General features: G+C 34.6%; 2 protein-coding genes across 2 annotated transcripts; one reads left to right on the plus strand and one right to left on the minus strand.

The window, feature by feature from the left end:
- Positions 1-1497: 1497 nt before the first annotated feature.
- On the plus strand, positions 1498-18263 carry LOC123667897 (protein ERGIC-53). The gene is made up of 12 exons (XM_045601728.1): positions 1498-1714; positions 10094-10248; positions 10820-10992; positions 11793-11908; positions 12263-12427; positions 13177-13289; positions 13853-13975; positions 14892-14993; positions 15309-15394; positions 16233-16376; positions 17346-17471; positions 18063-18263. Exons 1-12 carry the CDS (start codon positions 1552-1554, stop codon positions 18097-18099), a joined length of 1503 nt encoding a protein of 500 aa, XP_045457684.1. The 5' UTR covers positions 1498-1551; the 3' UTR covers positions 18100-18263.
- Positions 18264-19884: 1621 nt separating this feature from the next.
- LOC123667886 (aldo-keto reductase AKR2E4-like) lies at positions 19885-27147 on the minus strand. The gene is made up of 7 exons (XM_045601719.1): positions 27071-27147; positions 26346-26438; positions 23583-23735; positions 22717-22833; positions 22169-22336; positions 21256-21459; positions 19885-20251 (listed from the first exon to the last, which is right to left on the minus strand). Exons 1-7 carry the CDS (start codon positions 27113-27115, stop codon positions 20054-20056), a joined length of 978 nt encoding a protein of 325 aa, XP_045457675.1. The 5' UTR covers positions 27116-27147; the 3' UTR covers positions 19885-20053.
- Positions 27148-27424: the final 277 nt, after the last annotated feature.

Below are 27424 nucleotides of genomic sequence, written 5' to 3' on the forward strand. Positions count from 1 at the left end.
GATGATGCATTAGCATAACGGTCACTGCACTGGCTTAAGGCTGTTGCCCTGGTGTTTGCGACTTCGATCCCTACATATGGCATTCACTGATATTGGTCATAGAGATGTTAGCAGTGGTCTGAACATTTGTACTTATCCCTTTTGTGTAATTTCAGACCCCTGACACTGGAGTAAATTCTAGTGGGGGCAATTGAGTGTGACCCGTTTATTTATTTACTCATAAGAGCCCTAAGGCCAGTGGTAATAATACATTCAAAACATACCAGAGTCTGTGTCAACAAATGCAATGTTATGCGCGTCTGACTGCTCCTCCGACTCTGGATTGTCAATATTGTAGGTCACATTGAGGTTTTTTCTGCAATCAGATTTTAATATATTTATATCACTACTAGCTAACGGCCACACACATCCTGCTGGAATGCGGTAGTGTGGCGAACTACAGGGCGATACACCTCGGGACACCGAGGTCGCTCCGGGAAGTCGTCGGCAACGCAAGGGGTCTGCTAGGCTTCCTCAAGGAGCTAGGCTGGCATGAATGAAGCCCCCAGCCTACCACGCAAAATAGGCGCACTAAGTCGTCGAGTTGCGGAGAATAGCCCGTTGAAAAATCAATCAATCAATCAAATCACTACTAGCTGCCCGGACAGACATCGTTCTGTCAAAAGTTGATAGTAAAATTTTTAGTAATTTCTTTTTTTAATTTGTGTGTTAGTATTAAAACCTTCTGTGGGCCTTAAGGAACATACAAAAAATAAATAAGCCGAATTGGTCGAGCCATTCTCGAGTTATGCGCTTAGCAACATTAATTTATATTTATGTAACGTAGACGTTAGTTCATAAAATACATTTGTGTATAAAACCTTGTCCATCGTATTAAAACATATTTATATATACAAATACTTAATAAATAATAACACTGAAATTACATGCGTTAATTTAGATCGTGTTAAAGTTTTGACTATAGAAAATGTAGTTATATCAATCAGAAAGCTTTCAAACTCTTACTTGATTTCAGCAGATTTCTGAGGAGATTTCTTTGCTTTACGAGACGAACTTAATTTCCAACTGTTCTGTTTTTTATAAAACTCAAGACGGTATATCGCAATTAATTCAGGTTTCCGTGATTTAATTGAAGACATATTGAAATACAACAATTTTAATTTGGTATATATAGAACTATCTTTTATACATTATACAAATAAATATTGTTCATTCAGTGTTATATGATAACTTTTGCATTTCATTTGAAGTTGCCGGTATTTGACAAAAGTAATTTTACTATCAATATGTCACGGCTTGCAAACTAAACGGAAAATTCCGTTTGTAATCAATTTTATAATTTAAAGCATAAGAATTATTAGTCAACCATTTTTATTATATATTAATTTTTTAACAATATTTATGCTACGGGATAGAAATTGAATGACAATGTTGTCTGCTATAACGAAACGTTGCAGATCCCAACAGAAACAGACACAATTGCGTTGTCAAATTATTTGACAGTAGGCTGTTGAACAGTTTATTCGGGCTGTCGCGAACTCTGCTATCGACATGTCTTCAAACGGTGTAATTTTAATATTGTGTACAGTGTTAAATATCTTAGTTAGTTCCAATTCTCAGACGGTTCACAAACGTTTCGAATATAAATACTCGTTCAAGCCACCGTATTTGGCACAAAAAGATGGATCTGTGCCCTTCTGGGAATACGGAGGAAGTAAGTAATGTTTTCATAAAACAGGTACACGTATAGGTCTAACGTTACACTGCTGATGAAATAAGTAAACTTTTTATTGAAAATCATAACTATTTCAGTATTGTTTGTGTTATAAAAAGGTATATTAAAATAAAAATAACTTGTTGTTACGGTATTTCACATCTGACAGAGACACGTCAGTCATATTTGTAACGTGCGAGGGAGATATCGATATAGGAACTTTTTCGTGTGTGAAAGAGAAAGTTCCGGTTGTCAGTTTATCGTTTTTGGTTCCACGACAGCACTCGTGGTTTTGATGATCATTTTTTAAAATAATATTATACTTCATTTTGAATTAAAATAAAATTTTATTGAAATAAATAAATTTAATTTACATACTGCATCAAAAGTTATGTCATTGATTTTAACTATTTATTTTTAATCTTGACTAATTTTTTGTAATAAACCATTTAATTTATTTAAAACGAAACAGGTTTTAATGCATAATTCCTATACAATTAATGTTACCAAGGCATCCTGATATTCTAAACAATTTACAATAAGAAAATCAAATAGGCTTTAAAAGAAAATTTAAATTATCAATGTACAATGTTACCACCAATTCAGAAAGTAGATACTAAAAAGAATCCACTAGACAACTTCTCATCAATTTTTTTATACAACTGGGTTGGCATACAAGAGAACGCCTTACCCGATCATATTTTTTTTAATAGAATTAAGTTGGCGAACATGCTAACGGTTCACCTGATGTTAAGCTATTACTGGAGCTTATAGAAGCCTGCAATACCAGAACTATCGCAGGTGTTCTGGCCATGTACTCACCAGAGTAACAACACTGCTTGAAAGCAGTTATGTAATTAGTTCAATTGGAACTCAGTGTGTTAATCTAAAGTTATTGATGTACTAAATTAAAGAGATTTTAATTTAAAGATGTAATTATACACCACTTGACATTTTAAAGTAGCAACATCATTAAGATAATGTTTAATTACTTAATTTTTTTGATGACACAATTATTTGAACTCGATAATAGAGGTATTTAAAAGATGTGACTATGTTGAATTTGTGTAATACCTACTTTGTTGTTATATATTTATGTTGTACATCATTACATACCATAAAAGAAAGTCGCTTCCCGCTATCTGTGCGCTTATATCTTTAAAACTACGCAACGGATTTTGATACGGTTTTCTTTATTATATAGAGCGATTCCAGAGGAAGGTTTATATGTATAGTACGTGCATAATAATATGGGAACACTTATAGTTTGAGTAGCCATTTGAAGCACGGCGGGTCACTAATTTTCCAATAAATTAAAAAAGAAAAGAAAATTTTTCATACATTCTGAGATAATTCTTAATACTTGTCATGTTTTTTATTTTTTATTCTTTATTACAGCCATACAGCCTCAAAGACTTAGTCGGTTCATAAGTCTTAAATACTAGATCTGTGTACGATTATTTACATAATGAGATCGTCTGAGTCTGATTGTCTGAGAAACATAGAGTGAAATATGAAACAATCAACGTGTTCTATCACTGAAGGATGTTGTAAATTTAGAGTTACAAACGTACTGGACCACGCCAATATTACAAAAGTAAAGAAACAAACATACTACTGGTCATTATTTTTTGTCATTTAAACAAACCCACCTACGACATAATTTAAAAATAAACTCGATGGTATTAAACTATTTTTAAAAGAATCACTTATTTAAAATTACATCTAAGAAACAATTGTTAATTGTGCTTTCTGTTGTGCCGCGGGGGACACCACATGAACGTGAGCCAAAGTCAACTTAAAAAATGGCTTAGAAAAATATGTTATATAGTGTAAGGAAAAAAAGGAAGATGTTTAAGAATGGGTGTGGTAGTGCAATAAAAACTTATCATAAAATTTTGTAAATCTACACTAAACAAGCAAGGTCCAACTGTTGTCCCCCATGGCGACAACAGTTATATATTCCAATATATTCATCCTAACTTAGCAGAAATATGAGCTGTAATATATTACTGCCTTTGTAGCAAAATTAAACTCTTACTTAACTTTGAATTAATGAACACAATTAAACATGCCTTATGCACAAATTCAATTCGAAACAATAATTTTAACATTAGCGCTTTTTGAAACATTTTAACGGTCGCTAAGCAATATTAAACTTTAATGAAAAAAAAATTAAAGTTTTCGTTTGCTTATCAAATAATTAATATGTCTGATTTGCCATGAAATGTGCATAATTATTTAGTCACCGTGTAAGATTTTATAAAATTATAAATGTAGTGAAATTTCTAACTAACACCTTTATTACATTATGTGACTAGTCCGTTGGCACAGTTTGTAGTGGGCTTGCTTTCTGTTCCATGGGTTGCGAGCTCGATTCCCGCCTGAGTCTGCGTGTAATATGTGTATTTATATATGTATTATTTCTGTATATAATTATAAAAAAAAATGCTATAACAGTCGGTTGTTACCTATAATAGCGCTCATCAACCAAAATAGCTCTCTATAATAGTATTGTGAGATCAATTCTTGAATATGGTAGCGTGGTATGGCGTCCACATTATGCTTGTCACATATTACGTATAGAACGTATTCAAAAGCGGCTGGTTCGGCATTTAGTTCACAATCATTACAGAAACAAGAAGTCACTCTCGTATAATGATATTTTAGAGTCATTGAAAATGCAAAGTTTAAACAGCCGACGTGACTTACTTGATCTCTGTTTTTTCTATAAAATTATGAGAAATTATCTAAGTTGCCCAGCTCCTTTGGAAAAATTTATGTTTAGAATTCCTCTTCGGATGCCTCGCAAGCCGGTTGAGCCACTCTTTCGTCCACTTCGTAGAACAGTTTTGGGTGCAAACTCGCCAATCTCACGAATTTGTATGCTCTATAATAGGTGTGGGGGATCGATTGACGTACACTGCATGTCTCTAACTGGATTTAAAAAAGAAATTGCCAATGGGCTGACTTAGTGGTTATTGTAATTATTATTATTATTATTATTTTTTTGATTATTAGTCTTGGTGTTTAGCACATAATTTAGTTTCTAAGAAATTTTCTTTTGTATACATAATATAAAAAGCATGTGGAGTATACCTGTAACTGGTTGTGCAATTAGCACAAATAAATATTATACTGTAGATGTAAGTAACATTGTAACAATCGTTGGTGTACCAAATAAATAAATAAATAAATATAACACAAGCATTAAGTTGCTTGCCTTAGGAACAGACGACCGTGTGTGTATGTTATAAGATATTTATATTTAAGATATTTATACGTATAATAGGTAAAAATAGAGTGTATGTATTTATAATTTTATGTATTTATTTTTACACTTTAATGGACTGTTGATTAGGCACTGACTTTTTAACCGACTTCCAAAAAAGGAGGAGGTTCTCAATTCGTCTGTAATTTTTCTATTTTTTTATTTTTTTTTATTTTTTTTTATGTATGTTACATCAGAACTTTTGACTGGGTGGAGCGATTTCGACAAATTTTCTTTTAATCAAAAGGTGGTATGTGCCAATTGGTCCCATTTAAATTTATTTGAGATCTAACAACTACTTTTCGAGCTATATCTAATAATGCGTTTTTACTTGACGCTTTTTTCGTCGAGCTACGTTGTATTATACCACATAACTTTCTACTGGATGTACCGATTTTGATAATCCTTTTTTTGTTGGAAAGGAGATATCCCAAGTTTAGTACCATGATAAGGAAACCAGGATCTGATGATGGGATCCCAGAGAAATCGAGGGAAACTCTTGAAAATCCGCAATAACTTTTTACTGGGTGTACCGATTTTGATAATTCTTTTTTTGTTGGAAAGGGGATATCCCTAGTTTGGTACCATGATAAGGAAACCAGGATCTGATTATGGGATCCCAGAGCAATCGAGGGAACTTCTTGAAAATCCGCAATAACATTTTACTGGGTGTACCGATTTTAATGATTTTTAATTTAATCGAAAGCTGATGTTTGTCATGTGGTCACATATAAATTTTATCGAGATCTGATAACTACTTTTTGAGTGATCTTTCATAACGCGTGGTTACTTGACTATTTTTCGTCGATCTACGTTGTATTACTTGTCGATGTAATTGAAGTCGGTTTTTTTTCGTTTGTCTGCAAACACAATTATTAAATATAAGATTAATATAAAAATAATGGACAGTATTTTTATTACACACAATATATAAGAAAGACATAAGAAAATAGAAGTTGCATCAGTTGCACCAGGTCCCTTATTGCTAATTTCATTACAGCCTATACAGTCCACTGCTGGACATAGGCCTCCACAAGTTTACGCCAAAAATAACATGAACTCATGTGTTTTGCCCATAGTCACCACGCTGGGCAGGCGGGTTGGTGACCAGTACTGGCTTTGTGGCCTTATTGCTAATACAGCAATCTTTCACATGCAACCGTTAAGCAGAGGACTAATACAGGGAGCGTGGGATGGGGTGCAAAAACTTTATGTAGCTGGAATATATACGTGTACACAGCATACAAATAAACATATATATGTTTAGATACATACACTGCTGATTGTTTTTTTTTTCTTTTAACTAAAAAATATCTTTAATCCTATATTCTCAAATATTTTTTCTTATATATATGTATATAAATATTTATATTATATTTTAATATTTAGTTGTACTAGACTATCACTAATGTTAGACATTTTGATATATTAATGACTTCAACTTTAAAGTCATTGGCCTACATCTATTATATATCCATCTATGTAAATGAAAATGAATTGCCGATGTGTATACAAACATAATAATAATAATAAATATAATTCACATAAAAAAAGAGTGAATTCATTACAGAAATATTAATACATATATACAATACGGAATATATCATTTTGTTTGTTCAGAGTTCACTTGGTCAGCCATTTTCTAATAAATATTTTTATAAGTCATATATTATAGTTATGTTAATAATTGGTCAGATAATTCAAATGACCAATTATTTAATTCAGTATGAATTGAACTGAATCAGCTTGTTAAAATATCACAGAAGACAAGGCCCACTTCTTTTCATATAGCAAGGTTATATAAGTAGCTAAAGCATATTTATTTATTTATTTATTTATTATCTTTAATAGATATGAGCTGGGTTTTATTGATGCTTTAAATCACGAAAGATATGACTTGTTTTTATCAACTGTTTTTTTTTTAAACGGTAACTGCAGAGTTTTTACCAATTCCTCTTACCATAATCTACATTCCGAATCAATGGTAGCGTCACATAATGTTTTTTAATGGCAATTCAGAAGTGTTGTAGTCTACTTAAATACATTTTTTTTTAAGTAAAACTTCTTTACGCAGGCTTGACTAGGGGAGTAAACTGGTGAATTCGTGACGAGAGTGTTACGAAAAGTGTGATCGGGCAAGGCCGTTTTTTTTTGTTGATTTAAACTTTTTTTTTTTTACAAGTGTAATACATCCACGGGCTTATGAACCCATGTCCTTTTTTATTCTAAAAACATGCAATTTTTATTTTTTTCTATTTCAAGGTAGGCGTTACGTTGATTTAAACTTATTTATCATATTCATACATTTATAATATTGTATAAATCAAAATCGAAATAAAAAATAGCTTTATTCAAATAGGCTCCAAGAGCACTTTCGAATCGTCATTTTACAAATTAAAACTTTAAAAACCAATTATTATATTTGTAGAAGTAAAGCTACCACCGATTCGGTATGTTAATTTATAATAATTAATAATTTAACTGAGGTAGGGCACAGCAGGTATTTCCTGCTCAAAATATGGAGCAGCCCGACTGGGGTAGTACCTCGACCTTACAGAAGATCACATCTAAATAATACTGTTTTCAAGCAGTATTGTGTTCCTGTTGGTGAGTAAGGTGACCAGAGCTCCTGGGGGGATTGGGGATTGGGTCGGCAACGCGCTTGCGATGTTCTGGTGTTGCAGGTGTCTATAAGCTACGGTAATCGCTTACCATCAGGTGAGCCGTACACTTGTTTGCCGACCTAGTGACATAAAAAAATGTATTATATACCAACATTAAACAAATTTTAATTGAAGATTCAAACTGCTGTCCTCTATATTTCCATAATAGAAAAAATGTCTCGGCCAGCTTTAGATAAGTCAATAATATAGGTTAATATACCTCAAAAGATAAGTTATGTATCGAAGTAGTAACTCACCGAAGTAGTAATTCCGAATTCCGAATAACGTTGATAAATATCTTTAATTTATGACCATTTTATTACTTTAATTTTTATTAAGATAAATATACACGGCTGAAGTAAAATAACGCTATATTGTATTTAATATATTTTAAGCTAGATGCCTCTCTCCATTTAACTCTTAATTGCATTTACCTATTAGTATTATAGCACCTTATTATATTATTATTATTTATTAGCCGTGTGGCTACGGTTTTAAAGAATAGCCACCCCCTCTTTTCCCGTGGGTGTCGTAAGAGGCGACTAATGGCGGCATAGCGTCTTCGGTGCGACAAAGCCAGCCCTGCGGTCACCAACCCGCCTGCCCAGCGTGGTGACTATGGGTAAAACACATGAGTTCACGCTATTTTTGGCGTAAACTTGTGGAGGCCTATGTCCAGCAGTGGACTGTGATAGGCTGTAATGATGATGATGATGATGATGACTTTTTAAATATTATTTGTTAATTATTACTATTTTTTAATCTTTTAAATTGTATTTTACATTAATTTAAATTTTTACATGCAATTGTTTAATTTCATTTGATTTTATTGGTTTTGTAGATTGTTTTTGTTTTATATTGAAATGCATTGAAATTGAGTAGCTAAGATTTTATTTGATTTAATTGAATAATTTCACTTGATTTGATGAGATTTAATTTTTTTTTTTTTTTGACTGTACTTGTGTATATTACTGTTTGATTTAATTTCAATGAATAGTCTTATTTTTACGTGCATAAAAATAGAGAAAAAAGGTTTCTGTAAAGGCTTTGTGAAATCAAAAAATATATATATTTAAAAGTATTGTATTTGCGTCTAAAATTCGCAAGAAATAAAAGGCTTTTTTTTATGTAACAGTCCCTTGTAGGATGTGAATTTTTTGTTCGGAATCATATCATAAAACCGAAGCCCAGACCACGACAACCATTTTTTAATCGTCACAAACTTATTCACGAATAGACGAAAAAAAAAATTACAAACTGCAGTGTCTTGCCGATTCTAGAAAGAAATAAAGAAAGGAAAGGAACGCGTTTATTCAGGACATCACATAAAAACGTAGACAGTATTACACAAAAAAAGAAAAATAATAAATAAATAATACATAATACATATAAAAAAAAACGAAGTATAAAAAAATATTACTAGAACAGAAAAATATTACTAGAACATCATATAGACTACAAACACAAAAAAAAATCAATGTCATCAAAAAAAAAAAAAAAAATTTCAATACAATTTTCAATGTGTAATTTTCAAAAATTAAAAAAAATCTACTGTACAGAATACATTCTGAATTGATGGTAGCTCAACATTTAATATAATTAATTTATTAAAATGAATATAATTTTAATTTATAAAATTACGATTCTACTGTGCTTTTAAAGCCTACTTTTAAAGTATAATTATTTTTGATTTTGATTTGTACGATCAATACAAATATATGTCATAGGATATAGATATATGAAGAAATGTCATGTAGTACATAATAGCTGGGTATATCGATTGTTTATTTTCTTTATAAATTTTTAGTGCATACGTGATAATTTGTTCAAAACTTTCACTACACATTTGTGTAAATTAGCATTAATATATTTCTATGCAAATTGTAACGTTGTAAGCGTGTTATCTTGTCTCACGTTATGATACTACTATTGTCTCGCGTAAATAAATTTAGAAATAACTTCAGTATAAAAATTTCAGAATATCTTACTTTTTTTTTATTACAAGTATAATGTTATAATTAAGCCTTTAAGCTGGTTGCTTTACCCACTGAACCATCATATTTTCTGTACTCTACCCAAATAAAATTGATTAATCCAGCCGATATTCAGTCGATAACATCCCATGCTGGGTAAAGGTGCCTTTATTCATATAGGAAAAGGATCGGAACTTAACACCTGCTCCATTGGGAGTTGGCGGACGTATTGCCTACTATAAGTAACATTCGCTATGTGTCTATTACAACTGGGAAAGACAGCTTAACGTGTTCTCCGAGACACGGTGGTGTGACCCACCAGGACAGACATCCAGACCAGCAAGAAATATTTATACAAATACAGAAATCCATTCCGAACGTCAATCAAACCCGCGACTGCCTGTGTGTCTGTCTATACGGCTTACGTACCAAGAGGTGTGTACATATATTAATCAGATACATGTAATTTCAGATGCAATAGCGTCAGGCGAGAACGTCCGGCTCGCGCCTTCGCTGAGAAGTCAGAAGGGAGCGATATGGACGAAGCATCCGATCAACTTCGATTGGTGGGAGGTGGACGTTATGTTCAAGGTTACGGGCAGAGGTCGCATTGGAGCTGATGGTTTGGTAAGTTGGTTATTTATTTTTTCTAATTGTGAAGAGCAGTTAACTAATACTGCTCTTAAGGAATATTGGGTTCCTGTGGTGAGTAAGGTGACCAGAGCCCCTGGGGTGAGTCGGGGTCGGCAACATCCTTGCGATACTTTTGGGAACACTGTAATTTAGCTGGGATCTTCTGTAAGGTTAAGGTATTTCCCCAGTCAGGCTGCTATTTTTTTTTTTTAAATATATAGACTAGCGCTTGACCGCGATCTCACCCGATGGTAAGTGAAGATGCAGCCTAAGATAGTCCGCGCTTGCCTAGAAGATGCCTATTCACTCTTGATTTGAAAATACCCAAGTTATAATTATTTGGAAAAACGGAAGCCGGAAGGGCATTCCAGATTTTTGCGGTGCGTATTAAGAAAGAGGAAGCAAAACGCTTAGTGCGAGATCGTGGGATTTCAACCACGTAGCGGTGCACACTCAAGCGATGCCTAGCGGTTCGGTGGTAGAATGGTGATGGTGGAACCAAATTGTGCAGCTCTTTCCTGCCTAATAATATAAACTGGTCTAAGAACTTTACTTGTCCCCATAGGCCTTCTGGTACACAACGCAACGAGGCGACTACCAGGGTGAAGTGTTCGGTTCCTCGGACAAATGGAACGGTCTCGGCCTCATCTTCGACTCGTTCGACAACGACAATAAACACAACAACCCCTACATCATGGCGGTGTTGAACGATGGGACCAAGAGCTTCGACCACAAGAGGTAGGTCACCTAACTCAATAGATGAATTAATGTTAAAACGTTGCAAGGTTCTTTAATTGATGACGCGTTGGTGCCGCGGTCACAGCACTGGCTGTTGCGATGGCGGTCGCGGGTTTGATCCCCACTCACGACAGACATTTGTACTGGCCATATAGACGTTTGTCGTGTTCTGGGCGTTTGTGCTTGACCCACGTGACAGGAGAAAATCCTACTGGGGGTCGTTGAGTGTGAAGTGTTTATTTATTATTTATTTAATTAAAATGTGGGGTTAGATCATAATTTTAAAGGCTTAAAGTCTCGGAATGTCTTGGGAAGTATGAGAGTTTCTTATGATGTTTTTAAACATTGTAGAGTATGAGATATTTTTTTGGCAAAAGCTTTTATTTCAATTTGTTGGCTATCCACGTCAACTGGTAGAAAAGAAGTAGATATAACAAATGTACAATGTAAATATAAACACTTGTGAGTATTTAGACAAAACCAGTCATTTTCATTTTTCTCATCGTCACTTAACATCAGGTGAGATTGTGGTCAAATGCCTGCCTATTTGTCATAAAAAAATTAAAAAAAAAAAATTCTACAATTCCACCTACGATAAAATTTGAAAGAGTATTCGTTTTTGATGGATCATTATCTTAAATAGGGGAATAATTTATATTATGTTTGAGTAATTTATACTATTTCAGATATTCGTTTGAATTCAATTAGTTCTAATAGTTTTTAAAAGCGTATGATATTCGGGGACCACCACTTTCCAATACCTCCTTATTCTGAAAGTAACTCGACAATATTTCTTCCAGCGACGGCATGAACCAGCTTCTGTCAGGTTGTCTGCGCGACTTCCGTAACAAGCCCTTCCCGACGCGCGCTAGAATCGAGTACTATATGAATACTCTCACTGTCTACTTCCATAATGGTAAGAATGAATATGTATTTCCTCTAACTCAATTTTTATTCCTTTACCCTCAATATTTTTTTCTCACGCACAATTTTTACTCTCACACTCAATTTTTACTCTCACACTCAATTTTTACTCTCACACTCAATTTTTACTCTCACACTCAATTTTTACTCCCACACTCAATTTTTCCCTCACACTCAATATTTTTTCCTCACACACAATTTTTACTCTTACACTCAATTTTACCCTCATACTCAATTTTTGCGCTCCTCGCACTAAGCAATTAAAGCTAGACTAAAGTGGACGTATCTTCATTAAACTACATTCTTCCCATACAACTGTAACCAAAGTTTTATCAATATCTTCCAGGTCTAACCAACAACGAGGCAGATTATGAATTGTGTTTCCGTGCCGAGAACGTAATGCTTCCCCGTGGAGGATACTTTGGTCTCTCCGCAGCTACGGGAGGCCTGGCCGATGATCACGATGTCATACATCTACTAACTTCATCACTACATTCAACTCAACAGGCTGGTAAGTACTGATTTTTAGGGGAAATTGGGACGGGTTATTTGGGTCACTTAGCCTTTTACTGAAAAATCTAATTTTACGCTATTTCGATTATTCAGTATAATCAAAGTAGGCTCATCATCATCATCACAGCAGCCTTTCGCAGTCCACTACTGGACATAGGCCTCCATAAGTCCACGCCAAAAATGGCGCGAACTCATGTATTTCAAAGTAGACTATATTTGTTAAATTACTGCACAGATTAATAGAATATAAAATAGAAGATAGTTTGGAGTATAATGCACCACGTTGCTCCATTGCGCTTTAGGAAGTATGTTGTCTGAGTCTAAGAAAAAGTAAAAAAAGAGTAATAATAGCTATTTAGCTTCAGCCAGTAATATCCCTCTGCTGGACATAGGCCTCTTTCCCCATGCAAGAGAAGGATCAGAGCTTAATACTAGATAACAGCCAGGACCGACGGCTTAACGTGCTCTTCCAGGGACGGTGGGGAGATCCACAAGGACTGCACAAACACCCAGACTACGGTAAACATCTGTATGACCAATACAAATGTTTGTCATGTGCGGGGATCGAACCCGCAACCGCCAGCGCAACAGGCACAAACCAGTGCTGTGGACCGTTGCGCCAACGCGACGTCAATAATAACTAGCTAGTGTATTTAATGTAATATAAACGTTAAGACGAGCTATCATTTTATTTCAACTTGTATTTAACAGTATTATAGACATATGATTGTTTAAACTGACTTCCAGGTGGTCCACAAATAAGTAGCGACGAGCAACAGAAGCTGTCGCAAGAGTACCAGCAGTACCAGCAGAAGCTTGAGCAACAGAAAGAGGAGTACAGGAAGGAACATCCCGATGAGGTGAAGTTACTCTTAGTTTTAGTTGAGTTAGACAGACAGACAGACAAGCATAAATAAACTCTTTTTTTGTCTTTTGTGATTGAATTATGATAATGTTAAGTTTTTATTTTATAAGTATGAATATGAAAGAGCGGGATATCCTGACACAGGTAAAACACTCTTTTAAAAGGATGTCTCAACAACGGTATCAAGTATGTAAACGTTTTTTTGTAAATAAATATTTTTTTTATATAAAGAATACAGCTGAAAGGGGTTAACCGTTTTGCTGCTGTGGTTCTTTACGTGCGTACATTCATTTTGGTCTTTCATTTTTCGTTATTCATTGATTAATTAATTTTTCTAAATATAAATAGCCCACTCAACAGACGTCTTGTTTTGCAAACGTTCGAAGCGTGTGAAGTTAAAGTTAGTTCTGCGCAATTTATTTAATTTTTCATTCCGTAAGAATCTTCTAGAAAGTATTAGAAGGAACTCAAAGAGAGTTAGCCCATCAATCTCGAGTTGCACGCTTAACAATTGAATTGTACACATAAAATATTAATCAATGTATTTTTTCTCCTCAGGCTAATAAAGATGAGTTCGATGATTGGTTCGAATCAGACGGTCAGCGGGAGCTGAGACAGATCTTCCAGAGCTTGGGGCATGTTCAGGATGTCATGAGGGACCTTCACAAGAAAGTTGACGAGGTATGTCACAGATTAAGAGCCGGTTTCACTGGCCGTGGATACAGTTTGTCCTGTAAATAAGTTACGAATAGACGGTTCCAGCGGGAGGTAGAATAGGCAATTTGAATGTTACTCCTCAATTAATGTGGCTACGGCACCAAAGAATTTAGCCACCCCCTCTCTTCCCGTGGGTGTCGTAAGAGGCGACTAAGGGATAACAAGGTTCCACTACCACCTTGGAACTTAAGAAGCCGACCGATGGCGGGATAACCATCCAACTGCTGGCTTTGAAACACACAGGCTGAAGACGGGCATCAGCGTCTTCGGTGCGACCAAGCCAGCCCTGCGGTCACCAACCTGCCTGCCCAGCGTGGTGACTGTGGGCAACACACATGAGTTCACGCATTTTTGGCGCGAACTTGTGGAGGCCTATGTCCAGTAGTGGACTGCAATAGGCTGGAATGATGACTCCTCAATTAATGAACGAATACTTTTAGATTCATATTTGAGAATAGAAATATCTCATAAATATAATAGATCCAATGGTGGAAAATGATAATCTATCAAATTTTTTTATCTGTTTGGTACCATTTGTCAAAAAGCGTTACCCATAACTGTTAAAACTAACACATATATTTAGTAAGTGCCATGTGACTGTGCTATGTTTGATAATGGGTACTTTTCTGGGGTCGAGAGTTTACAATTCATTAATAATACGTAGCATAATTTTTTATTTTTTTTTATTAACACTACCTTCAACACAAAGGATTGTTTTTGAGGGTATAATGAAAAATTTTGAGAATGAAAATACTGTCCTCAAAAACTTTTTCATTTTATTCTTATCTCGTTTTTTGCTTATGTCAAAAATATATATGTCTCATATACATAGTATATAACCAATATAGTATTTATAATAATGTAACATACATATTTCCAGGTTATCGGCAAGCAATCAAACTCGCTATCAATGCTGACAGCGCTGTACAGCAGTAGTCAGGGACAACCTTTGCAACCCGTGCAGCCCGGTCAAGTTCCACAGGTAAGATATATATATATAGACATACAATCCGGAAAGAAATATTTTTACGAATATAAATATCCATCCCGAGTCGAAATTGAACCCGCAAATTTAAGAAATGTCAAGAGTTTATTTTATTACCTCTGGTCACCAACCCACCTGCCCAGCGTGGTGACTATGGGCACAACACATGAGTTCACGCCATTTTTGGCGTATTTTGTGGAGGCCTGTGTCCAGCAGTGGACTGTGAAAGGCTGATGTGATGTTATCAAGAGTTTATTAGGTCATAACAGTGCTATATTCAAGCTCTCGGCTAAAATTTCTACATAATTCCAGATGCCAGCCCTCCCCATCAGTCGGCAGGACTGGGACACGCTCGCGACTAATAACCAGATCATCATCAACACCATCGCTGAACTCAAGTGAGTTTCATTACCATCTATAAAACTCATTTTTTTTATACTATAAGGATCACAAACAAAAGTACGGCTCACCTGAAGGTTAGCGATTACCGTAGCTTATAGACGTCTGCAAAACCACAAGCATCGCAAGCGCGTTGCCGACCCAATCCCCAATTCCCCCAGGAGCTCTGGTCACCTTACTCACCAACAGGAACACAACACTGCTTGAAAGCAGTATTATTTAGCTGTGATCTTCTGTAAGGTCGAGGTACTTCCCCAGTCGGGCTGCTCCAGACTTAGAGCAGGATATTTCCTACCTACTTCAATAAGATTATCTGTAACGGTTCACTGTTTGGACATAGGCCTCATTCTTCTTGTAGAAAGGAGCGTAATCCACTCTACTCCATTGCCCACAATGAAGGATGCATTCCTTATCTCATAGAACTGCTGTCTTTCTAGATTTTTCTCTTATATAACTTAGTTTCAATATTAACCTGTATTTATTTCGAAGAGCTTAGTACTGCATTTAAGTAGAATAGTTATCAGAAAAATGTACTCACACTCAGCGACCCTCAGTAAAGGAGATTTCTGTATAAGGGTAGATCTCAGACAAATAATACTTTCAAGTTGAGTGATCAGTAAGGTAGTCAGATCTGGAGAGGGTCGGGAAACATAAATAACAGTATCTGCTAACCATCACACAGTCAGATCTGGAGAGGGTCTTTGGAGGGGTGTTGGTATCCATAAACAACAGTATCTGCTAACCGTCAGACAGACAACGCATATTTGCTACCTTCTTGGCGCATTATTCAAAAAATAATAATTATAATATTACAAATACACAATATCATGACTTTAGGGGCTACATTATCGACGTGTCTCGTAAATCCGACACGTTACTCGCGTCTGGAGGCGCGGGTGCGGCTGCAAGCCCACAGCTGGTCAACGAAATGAGAGATGGGTTGAATCAAGTAAAGCAGAATGTCGCTAGCGTTGCACAGAGGTAAGAATTCTTCTTTTTACATTAATAACTCTTTCTCAAGTTAGTACTAAAATAAAAAATATGCGTGTCAAAACAAGAATAGCCTAGCCTATAGCCTCAACTATTGTAACACAAATACAAACTGTAAGTGTATGGAATTTCATACTATTCGCACTCGTCCGCGCAATTTTCGTAAGAAGAGGTACAAAGTTTTTGGTTCACGTATTAATATATAGGTAATTTATAACAAAATCATCATCATCATCATCATCATCATATCATCATCATCATCATCATCATCATCATCATCATCATCATCATCATCATCATTACAACCCATACAGTCCTCTGCTGGACATAGACCTCCACAAGTTTACGCCAAAAATAACGTGAACTCATGTGTTTTGCCCATATTTATAACAAAATACAGTTTTTCAAAAGAGTAACTGCGGAGTTTCTTATCGGTTCTTCTCAGCAGAATCTACATTCCGAATCAATGGTGGCTTCATTTTAACTTCAATCAAAAACAAATATAATTTTAATTTGTAAAGTGACGATTCAAAAGTCCTTTAGGAACCCATTTGAATAAATATGAATTGAAAAGAAAATATTTATTTTGCCGTAAGGTACATACAAAACAGACGCTTAACCAACGTCAAATAAATCTGTATATCAAAATGGCTAACAGTAAGTCATTGTAGCAAAATCAATTATTAATTTAAAAAATTGCTACATTTAACATTAGGTACATTACAAACTTAGTAATGCAAATACTATAATACTTAGTATTACAAATATATTACTTATTATGTTTTTTTTTGGTATTATAAACAAAAATAAATGAATAAACAGTCAAATAACTTATGTAAAAGTTTGAATTACATAAAAAATTTTAGAGGTTATACTGAACATCCTAAATAGATGATTAGTATGATCTGTGTTAATGATGATCAGATAAGTTTTAAAATATTTTTTTTTTGTTTCGTCCAGGCTACAGGCAGCGCCACAGGTAGTGGCACAGCCCGCCTGCCCACAAATATCGTGCGTGTCGACCACCATGCTACTCATGGTGGTAGCCACACAGCTAGTGATCATGTTCTTTTACGCGATGTACAAGTAAGTATCACTGCCACATACATACCACACGACTTCCACTACCACATACATACCACACGACTTCCACTACCACATACATACCACATGACTACCATTGACATGACTACTATTACCAATAATTATGATTATAATTAATTTTTAATATTTAATCTATTTTATTAAACCTATATTCATGTTATAGTATAATTTATTAATCGACTTCAAATAAGAAAGAGTCTGTTCGATTGTGTTTTCTAAGTGTCTTACTATAACTTGTTACTGGATGTACTTGTTGTGATGATTCTTTTTGTCTTCAAAAGTTGATGCTCGTTCTCTTAGTTAAATTTTAATGGGATCTGACAAGTAACTTTTGAGTTATCCATAATAATGTGTATTGTAATACTTCGATGTGAATTGAAGTCGGTTTTTTTTTTTGTTGTTAAAATAACCTGTTCGTTTGTGTTAAATGCGATCACCATTTAAATTTGACGACATCTGACGCTTAGTTTTCTAGATATCATAAAATAATACGTATTTGAAGTCGGTTATTTTTAGAAAAATAATTATTATTTGTTTTTAATTATATAAAATATTTTTATTTATTTTTTTCAGGGAAAGAAAAGAAGCACAAGCGAAGAAATTCTTTTAAGTGAGTGTGTGTGTGTGTATATATCCTACTTACGTACTGAGTGCGAGAATGAAAAATATTACAAAAGTAAGGTTCACAACGGAATGTATCAAAAATGATTACAAATGAGAAATTGTAATTTTTAGCTAATATTATTTAATAGTAAAGAGTTTTTATAAATAAAATTCACTGAAAATTATTCAATGCCTCTGTTATCTTTGCAAAATATTGTTTTTTAAATTATTATTTGGAATATAAATTTGTTTTGTTTCCAAGGATAAATAAATCAAGTATTATTTAAAATTAGAAGAATAGAGAACAGTAAATAAAATATTAATTTATATTTAAATAATACATTTTTTTTTCATTGTTTTTATTAAATATTGTGTTGCTATCATTAAAAATGTCACAAATTTAGATTTTATGTCATTATTATGATTTCTATTTAAAGTAATAGTATTATTTTCCGTAAATTTATATTTGCAAAATGAATCTGCACGCACTGCATCAAATCGGATTTTTTTTGTGTTCTTTATTGCCAAGACAAGATTTGTATAAGAGAAAAAAAAAACGATCTGTTTACGAAAAAAGAGGCGGTACGAAGTTCGCCGTGAAAGCTAATGTTGAATAAATTAATTGATGACAATTAGGGATTATTTTTTTATATTGGTCACACTGCTTAAATGTATTATTTGTAATAATTTATGTTAGTTTTTGTGACAGTTCGGAATGAATCCTCTGATATTTTTTTGTTATTCTTTTATTATGTACTTATTAAACTGAAAGATAAATTTGATCAATTATTTTCTTGTAGCAATTCAACAATTAAATGTACATAAAATACAAGTAAAGCACAAATAAATGATTTCGTTTATATACATATGTTTCCAGACTGTTATTTTGCATTTTAAACTATTATACATAACTTAGGGTTGGTTTCACAGGTTGTGGATAACGCTATTTGACGGATGACGGTATCCAACAGATAAATACTTAGGATATTATGTAAAGAAAATTTTTCTAAAAAATAGGTTGTGTGGAGTTTGGCATTTACTTCTTTTTAGAATTAAAAAAGTTATTTTTCTGTTATTTTTTTTATTTGGTTATTAAATGTTGTTTAAGAAATTGCCAATATTCCGCAAATGTATCATTGAATCATATATGTATAATATTATCATTTACTAACGAATTTGTATGAGATTACAGTTATATATACATGTCTGTCTGTACGTAAGTAGCGTGAGATATGAGATTCATTTTTTACCGGAGTGAGTGTGGAAATGATATTTCTGTACATAAATAAAATATTTATATTATTTTTTTCTTTTTAGTAAATGTTTATTATTTGTCACAGATTGTTGTTTTATTTTCTTTTTCAATTGTTTTTAACACGTTGAACGCCATGGGAGACACCAGGGGCCTCGCTTGTTTAGTCCATGGAGTTAGTTTAAAAGTCCTTATTTACAAAAAATTTATGACAAGTTTTTATTGCACTTTCCCATTCTCATAGATCTTACTTATTTTTCCTAACACTATATGCCATTATTTTTTAGGTCATATTTTTTAAGTTGACTCTGGCTCGCGTTCATGCAGTGTCTGAACTGAAAAACTGTGTGTCGACTACATGGTCTCTCCCCCCCCATGACCCAAACAAAAAATAAAAAAATCAAGCCAGCGTGTATTTGAAGCCGATTTCAGCAACAAAGACTGCTACTGTCGATATTGTCAAACATTGTGTGTCCAGTAGGGTAGGTCATCTCCCGCTGTACCCCACCTTAATAATATTTACTATTATCGAACACTAAAACGAATTAATATTTTTATTTTACGATATTAGTAAGGATAAATGAAAGAACATCTTTTATCAATAAAATTGTAGCGACATCTATCTAGCGGCATACAAACTAGAGAAAATCGAAAAAATTAGTATATTGCGCGATAGATGTCGCTACAAAATGATTTAATGATCACGAACTTATTCATTCACTTTCTTTTCGAAGGGGTAGTAAGGGTGGTCCTGCCATTTGTACTGAGGGATGACACGGTAGCCCTTGTCGAAGGTTTTCAAAAGTTTCTTCTCATCCTCGGTCAGTTGAAAGTCGAAAATGTTGATGTTCTCCTCAATACGGCTTTTTGTTAGCGATTTTGGTAGAGGGACCACACCGAGTTCAACCTGAACAAATAATATTAATTAACGGTTTACAAGGGTTTCCCCTAGAATTAATATGGTGTTGGGGGTTCAGAAAACAAGCACAAACTTTCAGACCACGGAAAACATCTGTATGCCAACACAAAGGTATACCATGTGCAGAGATCGAACCCGCAACCGCCAACACAATAGCCATAAGCCAGTGCTGTGACCGTTGCATTAACGCGTCGTGATAAAACTAGTAAAATACATAAATTATATTATATAGGTGTCCCTATTACGTGATAATATAACTAGGTTAGTAATCCAGATATATAACATACATAGATAATACATCTATACAAATAAATAAAATTGGAGTGTCTGTTTGTAATATTAAAGAAACTACTTTTTACTAAATGCATATGGATGTATACACGGTACATATACCAAAATAACATTTTTTAATAATTTTTGTCTGTCTGTCTGTTTGTTCCGGCTAATCTCTGTAACGGCTGGACCGATTTTGACGGGACTTTCACTGTTAGATAGCTGATGTAATAAGGAGTAGCTTAGGCTACTTATATTTTAGATTTTTTTTTATTTCATAACTCTGCGAATTGAAGAATAATTATTTTGTTAAATTCCACGCAGACGAAGTCGCGGTCATAGCTAGTTCTAAATAAAAGTCAAGAAAAGTTACAATGAACCTGTGTATAATAGAAATTTATTGTCTGATGATTACAAGTAATATAATTATATATTAATAATTATGAGTTATACCGGAACTATTTGTAGATATTTATCATCACTCTTAACTACCCCAACAGGTCAGCAGTGACGTAGCGATCTTAACTCGCGCCCGGGGCACAATACCTTTTTAGCGCCTCTCATTCCAAGGCCATGTAATATTTCCAACAATTTTTTGATTTGCGGACTATTGGCGCCCCTTTATAAGTAGCGCTTGGGGCATGATGACGCCCCTTGCCCCCCCACCCCTCGCTAAGCCACTGCAGGCCAGTCTTAACTATTATTCTAAACAGACTTACCAAATATCTTAATACAATCTGCGGCACTGTCTTATTGTACTTCTCAGAGATTTTGACCAGCGCTGGGTCATCCACCCTCGGAGGTGGAGCGTCGGGTGCCGCCTTGGAGTAGAAGAGCGAACCGAATGGCGTGTACGCCATGACTGCTATGTCCTGGGACTTGCAAAAGGCCACGAGCTCTGGTTGTTGGAGATTGAGGTTCAGCTGGAAAATTTTACTTTAATTTGTAGGTTTTATTAGGAACAGATGAAATGTCCTACATACAGGTTTTTGCCGTGATCTGAGTGTTTGTGCAGTCCTTGTGGGTCTCCCCACCGTGCCTCGGAGAGCACGTTAAGCCGTCGGTCCCGGTTTTTATCATGTACACCTGATAGCGATCGTAACTCATAGTAGGGAATATATGCGCCAACCCGCATTGGAGCAGCGTGGTGGATTAAGCTCTGATCCTTCTCCTACATGGGGAAAGAGGCCTATGCCCAGTAGTGGGACATTATAGGCTGAAGCGAAATGTCGTAGAAAATCTAAAATTTGAATGCTTTAAGCTTTTATCGAGTTTCAAAATGACAATCGCGGAAGTCCCATAGAACTAAAACTGAATTTAGATAATTGAACGTTGACCTTAACAAACTCATCGAATCAGAACATATATTTGGCAATATTGCTAACTTAATTTTTTTTTTAAATCTCAAGTGCGTAATGGAAGCCAATTTTATTCTTCAAAAGATTATTTTTCAATATCTGATGATATAACTACTATATTGACTTTACAAAATCTCTTATTGCAAGAATGAAAAGTTATCCCAGAAACATAGGCTATATTTCATCACGAGATAAAAACGGAACAGTCAAAGACGTGCTGTTCTCGCGGGCGAAGACCCAGTGGAAAACTAGTATTGCGTAATTATCAACGAACCTCGACTTGCAGAGCAGCAGGTTTCTCCAATCCGTTCTCTATAATTCTTTCGATCATCTTCTGATTAAAGTTTGAAAGACCAATCGACTTGGTAAGACCAAGTTTCTTCGCTTCTATCATGCCTTGCCATGTCTCCAAATAATCAGTTGAATCATATGATGAATTGGCCTGCAATTTGATTATATTTTCAGCAAAATCTAAATGTTAACCCAAATATTTTTACATTGGCTAAAAATGTGGTAATAATAACATTTGGCGCTTGAACTCATTTTTTTAATATAAAACCATGAAATTTGTACATAGGAAATTAAGAACAGTAAACATTTAAAAATATGTTTCAGAATTGTGTAATAATTAAGTTATAATTGAGGAATTTTCGATAATAACGAAATAAATTATGAAAAATAATTTCCCTTACTACAAACGCTACTACAAATAAAGTATCATGAATCTTTGACTGTGTGTAAAATGTTGATACCCTTCTCATACCACCAACCAAAGCTGCCTACGTCTAGCAGTGGCATGTTATAGGCTAAATTAATACTTACAAACTCTCCAAGAGGCCAATGGATGAGATAGAGGTCGACGTAGTCCAGCTGCAAGCTGCGTAGAGATTCACGCAGGGCTGGAACCACTGCTTCTTTAGCGTGGAAGGTATTCCATAGCTGTGTGGCAAAATATACGATATTGTTGACGAATATTTCAAACTCATTTTTATGTACTTGTACAAGAAGCAAAAGTCCATAAAGCCGTTCGAACAAAAAAACCGGCTCCGGGCTCTCCATTTATTGTCATGCCTAAGAAAAAGAAATCAGCGAATCATAATCTATACTAATAAATGACTATTGTCTCGTAAGTACTCGTAATGTAATTTGACTAGCCCGTTGGCGCAGTTTGTAGTGATCCTGCTTTCTGCTCCGTGGGTTGTGGGTTCGATTCCCACCCCGAGTCTGGGTGTAATATAAATATTTATTTATATATTAATATATGTATTATTTATAAGTATGTTTAACGAAAAAAAAATGTAGCCAGTCGGCTGTTACCTATAACACCAGCATTAAGTTGCTTACTTTAGGAACAGACGACCGTGTGTGAATTGTGTAAATATTAAAAAAAAAATGAGCCAGAGAGAGCCAGTATTTTTTCGGTTATACTGCGAAAACTACTGAACCGATCGGAATAATACTTATAGCATAAGATGCAGCGTGTTTCGGAGAAGGTTCTAGTGTATGATATGTTGGTGATTACTTATCGTGTAAAAATATAGACGGACAGAGGTCGCTAGTTTTATATATATTACAAAGCAATAGTTTTTAGCTAAGCGCGAAGACACCTTCCCTTAGAAAGTATGTCTACAATACTTCTTCTACTTTCTTTCTTCTTTTTTTTTGGTAAAAAAATCACCAAATCTTACTTTGGAAGTCACAAACACGTTTTCCCTAGGCACTCCCTTCAGCCCTCTCCCGACCTGGTCTTCAATTTTATATATCCAAGCGGTATCGATGTGAGTGTATCCAGCGTCCAGTGCCCAACGCACTGCTTGTTCCACTTCATTGGACTTTGGTCCCTGTGGAAAATAAATGAGTAAATACGTAATCGTGGTTGCTTGCGAAATGAAAAAATTTGACTTCCATTACATCGACCACTAATACAACGTAGGTATGCGAAAGTATAGTTTATTGAATCATCATCATCATCATTTCAGCGTATCACAGTCCACTGCTGGACAGGCCTCCACAAATTCATGCGCAAAAATAGCGCGAACCCATGTGTTTTGGCCATAGTCACCACGCTGGGCAGGCGGGTTGGTGATCGCATTTAATAGTTTAGTGAATACGTATTACTAAAAATAACCCAAAAAGTAATGATCAGATTTCAATCAGAATTAAATGGGACCACTTAACAAGCGCCAGCTTTCGATTTAAAAATATAATTATTAAAATCGGTGCACTCAGTAAAAAGTTATCGAGGTAAGTAAGACACAAAAAAACACAGTCGAATAACCTCCTCCTTTTATTTGAAGTCAGTTAATTTTTTTTGTTAAAAATTAAATTATTTATGTGACTATCGTGGCATTTGACTCGTGGTACCGACGTGGTGGTGGTGGCCGACATATCGGGTATTTTAAAATCACAATCGCAGAAAGTCACGTCAGTATAACCTTTGATAATGACCGTGGAAGTTAAAAAAACTTAAATCGCATAGCTGTTTGGTATTACGCATATATTGTGCTGTGTGGCTACGGCACCAAAGAATATAGACACCCCCTTTCTTCCCGTGGGTGTCGTAAGAGGCGACTACGGGATAACAAGGTTCCACTACCACCTTGGAACTTAAGAAGCCGACCGATGGCGGGATAACCATCTAACCGCTGGCTTTGAAACACACAGGCCGAAGACGGGCAGCAGCGTCTTCGGTGCGACAAAGCCAGCTCTGCGGTCAGTAACCCGTCTGCCCAGCGTGGTGACTATGGGCAACACACATGAGTTCACGCATTTTTGGCATGTGGAGGCCTATGTTCAGCAGTGGACTGCAATAGGCTGGAATGATGATATATATTAGTTATACAAGGACGTACTCATGATGGGGCAAGGTGGGGCCCAACCCTGAATTGTAGCTACGAATTGATATTTTAGATTTAATAAGGAAACCTTAGGTAACAGTAGATTTAGCTAAAGCCTCCGCACTCATTCCGTATTGAAGTAGTTTGGACAGTGAAAGTTAATTATAAGTTGCAGTAAATAAAAAATAATTAATTTTATACCACTTATCGAGTTTTATATTTATTTGTTTTTGACCATAGTTGTACATATTTATGTATTGTGCCCCAGTTACTACAGGCCTTGCGTAATAGTCTCGAAAAATCTGGAATTTATAATGACTAACAAAAAACATGATTAATATTTCGTTTTAGTGCAAATTATAGCATAAATTAGCCATGAATGGCCAATCAACGTAGAGCACAAGTTTTTTTTTTTTTTGTATTAGCATATACTATTAGCTTTTAAAGGTCACGGCTTAAATATTAACGAATAGTATTGAGTTTTAATGTTCTAAATTTATCTAATATATAAAATACTCGTGTCGCTGTGTTTGTAAACTCCTCCGAAACGGCTTGACCGATTCTCATGAAATTTTGTGTGCATATTGGGTAGGTCTGAGTATCGAACAACATCTATTTTTCACCCCCCTAAATGCTAAGGGTAGTCAACCCCTATTTTTTTTTTTAATTTTCAGATAAATTATTTATTTTTTATTTTATGATTTGGCGTTGAAAAATACATACAACCCTAAATTTTCACCCTTTACCACCAACCCCTATTTTTTAATGGCGTTTAGCGGCAAGACAACGTTTGCCGAGTCAGCTAGTATCTAAATAATTTTTACAAAATTGATCAGTAACAGCTTTAAGAAGCTACCTAACTGCAGCCCTACTGGGGTAGTACCTCAACCGTCAAGATCACGGGTCAATAAGCACTTTTCAAGCAGTGTTGCGTTCCTGTTCCCCAAGTAGCTCTGGCCACCTTACGGGGAAGTAAGCTGCTTGGGGTTGATACAGATAAAGACACAACCAAATGGAATATTGGCTTTATTTAACAATAAAATAAGACATAGTAAGTAATTAGGTATTGGTATTTTAACAGAATAACACTGATGACAATGTCATAATATTATCGAATATTATAAACAAGGTAATTAAATAATATGTAACCTTCATGCTTAACAAGGAGATCACATCAGGGGTATTGGGGTTAAGGTCGGCGACGCACTTGCAATGCTTCTGGTGTTGCAGACGTCTATAAGCTACGGTAATCGCTTACCATGAGGTGAGCCGTACGCTTGTTTCCTGAGTTATACCTATATAAAAGAGGTACATTTTGGAAGACACAAATATTTACCAATCCGTAGCGAAACAGTGTGGCGAGTGAAACTTCAAGGCTTCTTGAGAAGACACCAATGACGATATATACTCTATATATTAATAAACTCTATGGAAAAAATTCATAAACATCATAAAAAGCATGGACAAATGCAGACCAAATTCTCATATCGAGTTATGAGAGGCTATAAGATCTTTGAGAATTGGGTCTGAATTTTTTCATGTTTTTATGATGTTCACGGGTTTTTTTTTTTATATAGTGTAATAAATATTGTGTAAGATTAAATGGTAACGTACGTTTGAGCTGAACCCCAGCCAGGTACCAAGTGCAATGGCAGGCATTTCGTGGCCATCATTTAGTTTCAGCTTTGGTACTTGAACTAACCCATTCTGAAAGGGAAAGAAACAATATAACCGTATTACAATACATCGTATAATTGTAATTACTAGTGGTTGCCCGGTGATCTAAATTCGCCCATAAATAATTTAAATTATAAGTTTAAACATTATTAAGGTCCTGTTGTCAAAGACTATAATACTTCTATAATAATAAACAAAACAAATTTGACACACACACGCATTGTAATGTTTTTTTAATTTATTTATTTAATGTATTTTTATGCATAATTAAAAAATATATATATTAGCATTCTGCACCCCTTCTCTATATAAACTATAAGTGTGCGAAATTTCATACTCCTCCGTTCGCGTAATTTTCGTAAAAAGTATCGGATTCAATCGAATAAGCCGTAACTGAGATTACCGTCTACAAATATTACATTTACATTTTTATTATATTTATTGATTGACGATGATTAACAAGTGAAACAATAAAAACGACTTTGGTTAAATTCCATACCATATTGTTAAGATTTTAAAATCAATCAAAACTTAACGTTTTCAAGGCTGAATGCTTTTTTTACCTACGTATACTAAAACATTAAAAAAAATAGTATAGTGTTAAAAATATTGAAAATATATTATTTATTAATATAGTATTTATTATTAAATTATTTACTTACAGTTAATTTTATGATAAAAGCGAATAATAACCACTTGAAAGTCATCTTGCGTCCGTGCACCGCGACTGACTTATCAAGAACGCAAGGATCTTTGACCCATTGGAGAAATACTCGTTTGAGCTGTGAATGTACCAGAATAGTAATATTATTTTAGGGTTCAATATACAAATAATAATTTAATATAGATAAATCTCTCTTCGTTTTTCGTATTTTAGGTATCTACGTATAATGTATTCGTGCCATAAAGAAGAAAAATTAATACATCTTCATCTTTCGTCTTATCAGTAAGATCATATACAATCTTTTGGTAGCGATAATACATTGCTAGTAAAATACACTTGGATATGAAAAGCT

The sequence above is a fragment of the Melitaea cinxia genome, chromosome 29 (assembly GCF_905220565.1).
Source record: "Melitaea cinxia chromosome 29, ilMelCinx1.1, whole genome shotgun sequence".
Classification (NCBI taxonomy): Eukaryota; Metazoa; Arthropoda; class Insecta; order Lepidoptera; family Nymphalidae; genus Melitaea; species Melitaea cinxia.

Bases quoted from the DNA above. Each gene is read 5' to 3' on its own strand.
- LOC123667897 (XM_045601728.1), top strand. From the start codon at position 1,552: ATGTCTTCAAACGGTGTAATTTTAATATTGTGTACAGTGTTAAATATC. The intron at 1,715-10,093 runs GTAAGTAATGTT...ATGTAATTTCAG, and splicing joins CTTCTGGGAATACGGAGGAA to ATGCAATAGCGTCAGGCGAG. The intron at 14,994-15,308 runs GTAAGATATATA...ACATAATTCCAG, and splicing joins AGCCCGGTCAAGTTCCACAG to ATGCCAGCCCTCCCCATCAG.
- LOC123667886 (XM_045601719.1), bottom strand. From the start codon at position 27,115: ATGACTTTCAAGTGGTTATTATTCGCTTTTATCATAAAATTAACT. The intron at 26,439-27,070 runs GTAAGTAAATAA...TTTCCCTTTCAG, and splicing joins CTTTTATCATAAAATTAACT to AATGGGTTAGTTCAAGTACC. The intron at 23,736-26,345 runs GTACGTTACCAT...TATTTTCCACAG, and splicing joins GGCTGGGGTTCAGCTCAAAC to GGACCAAAGTCCAATGAAGT.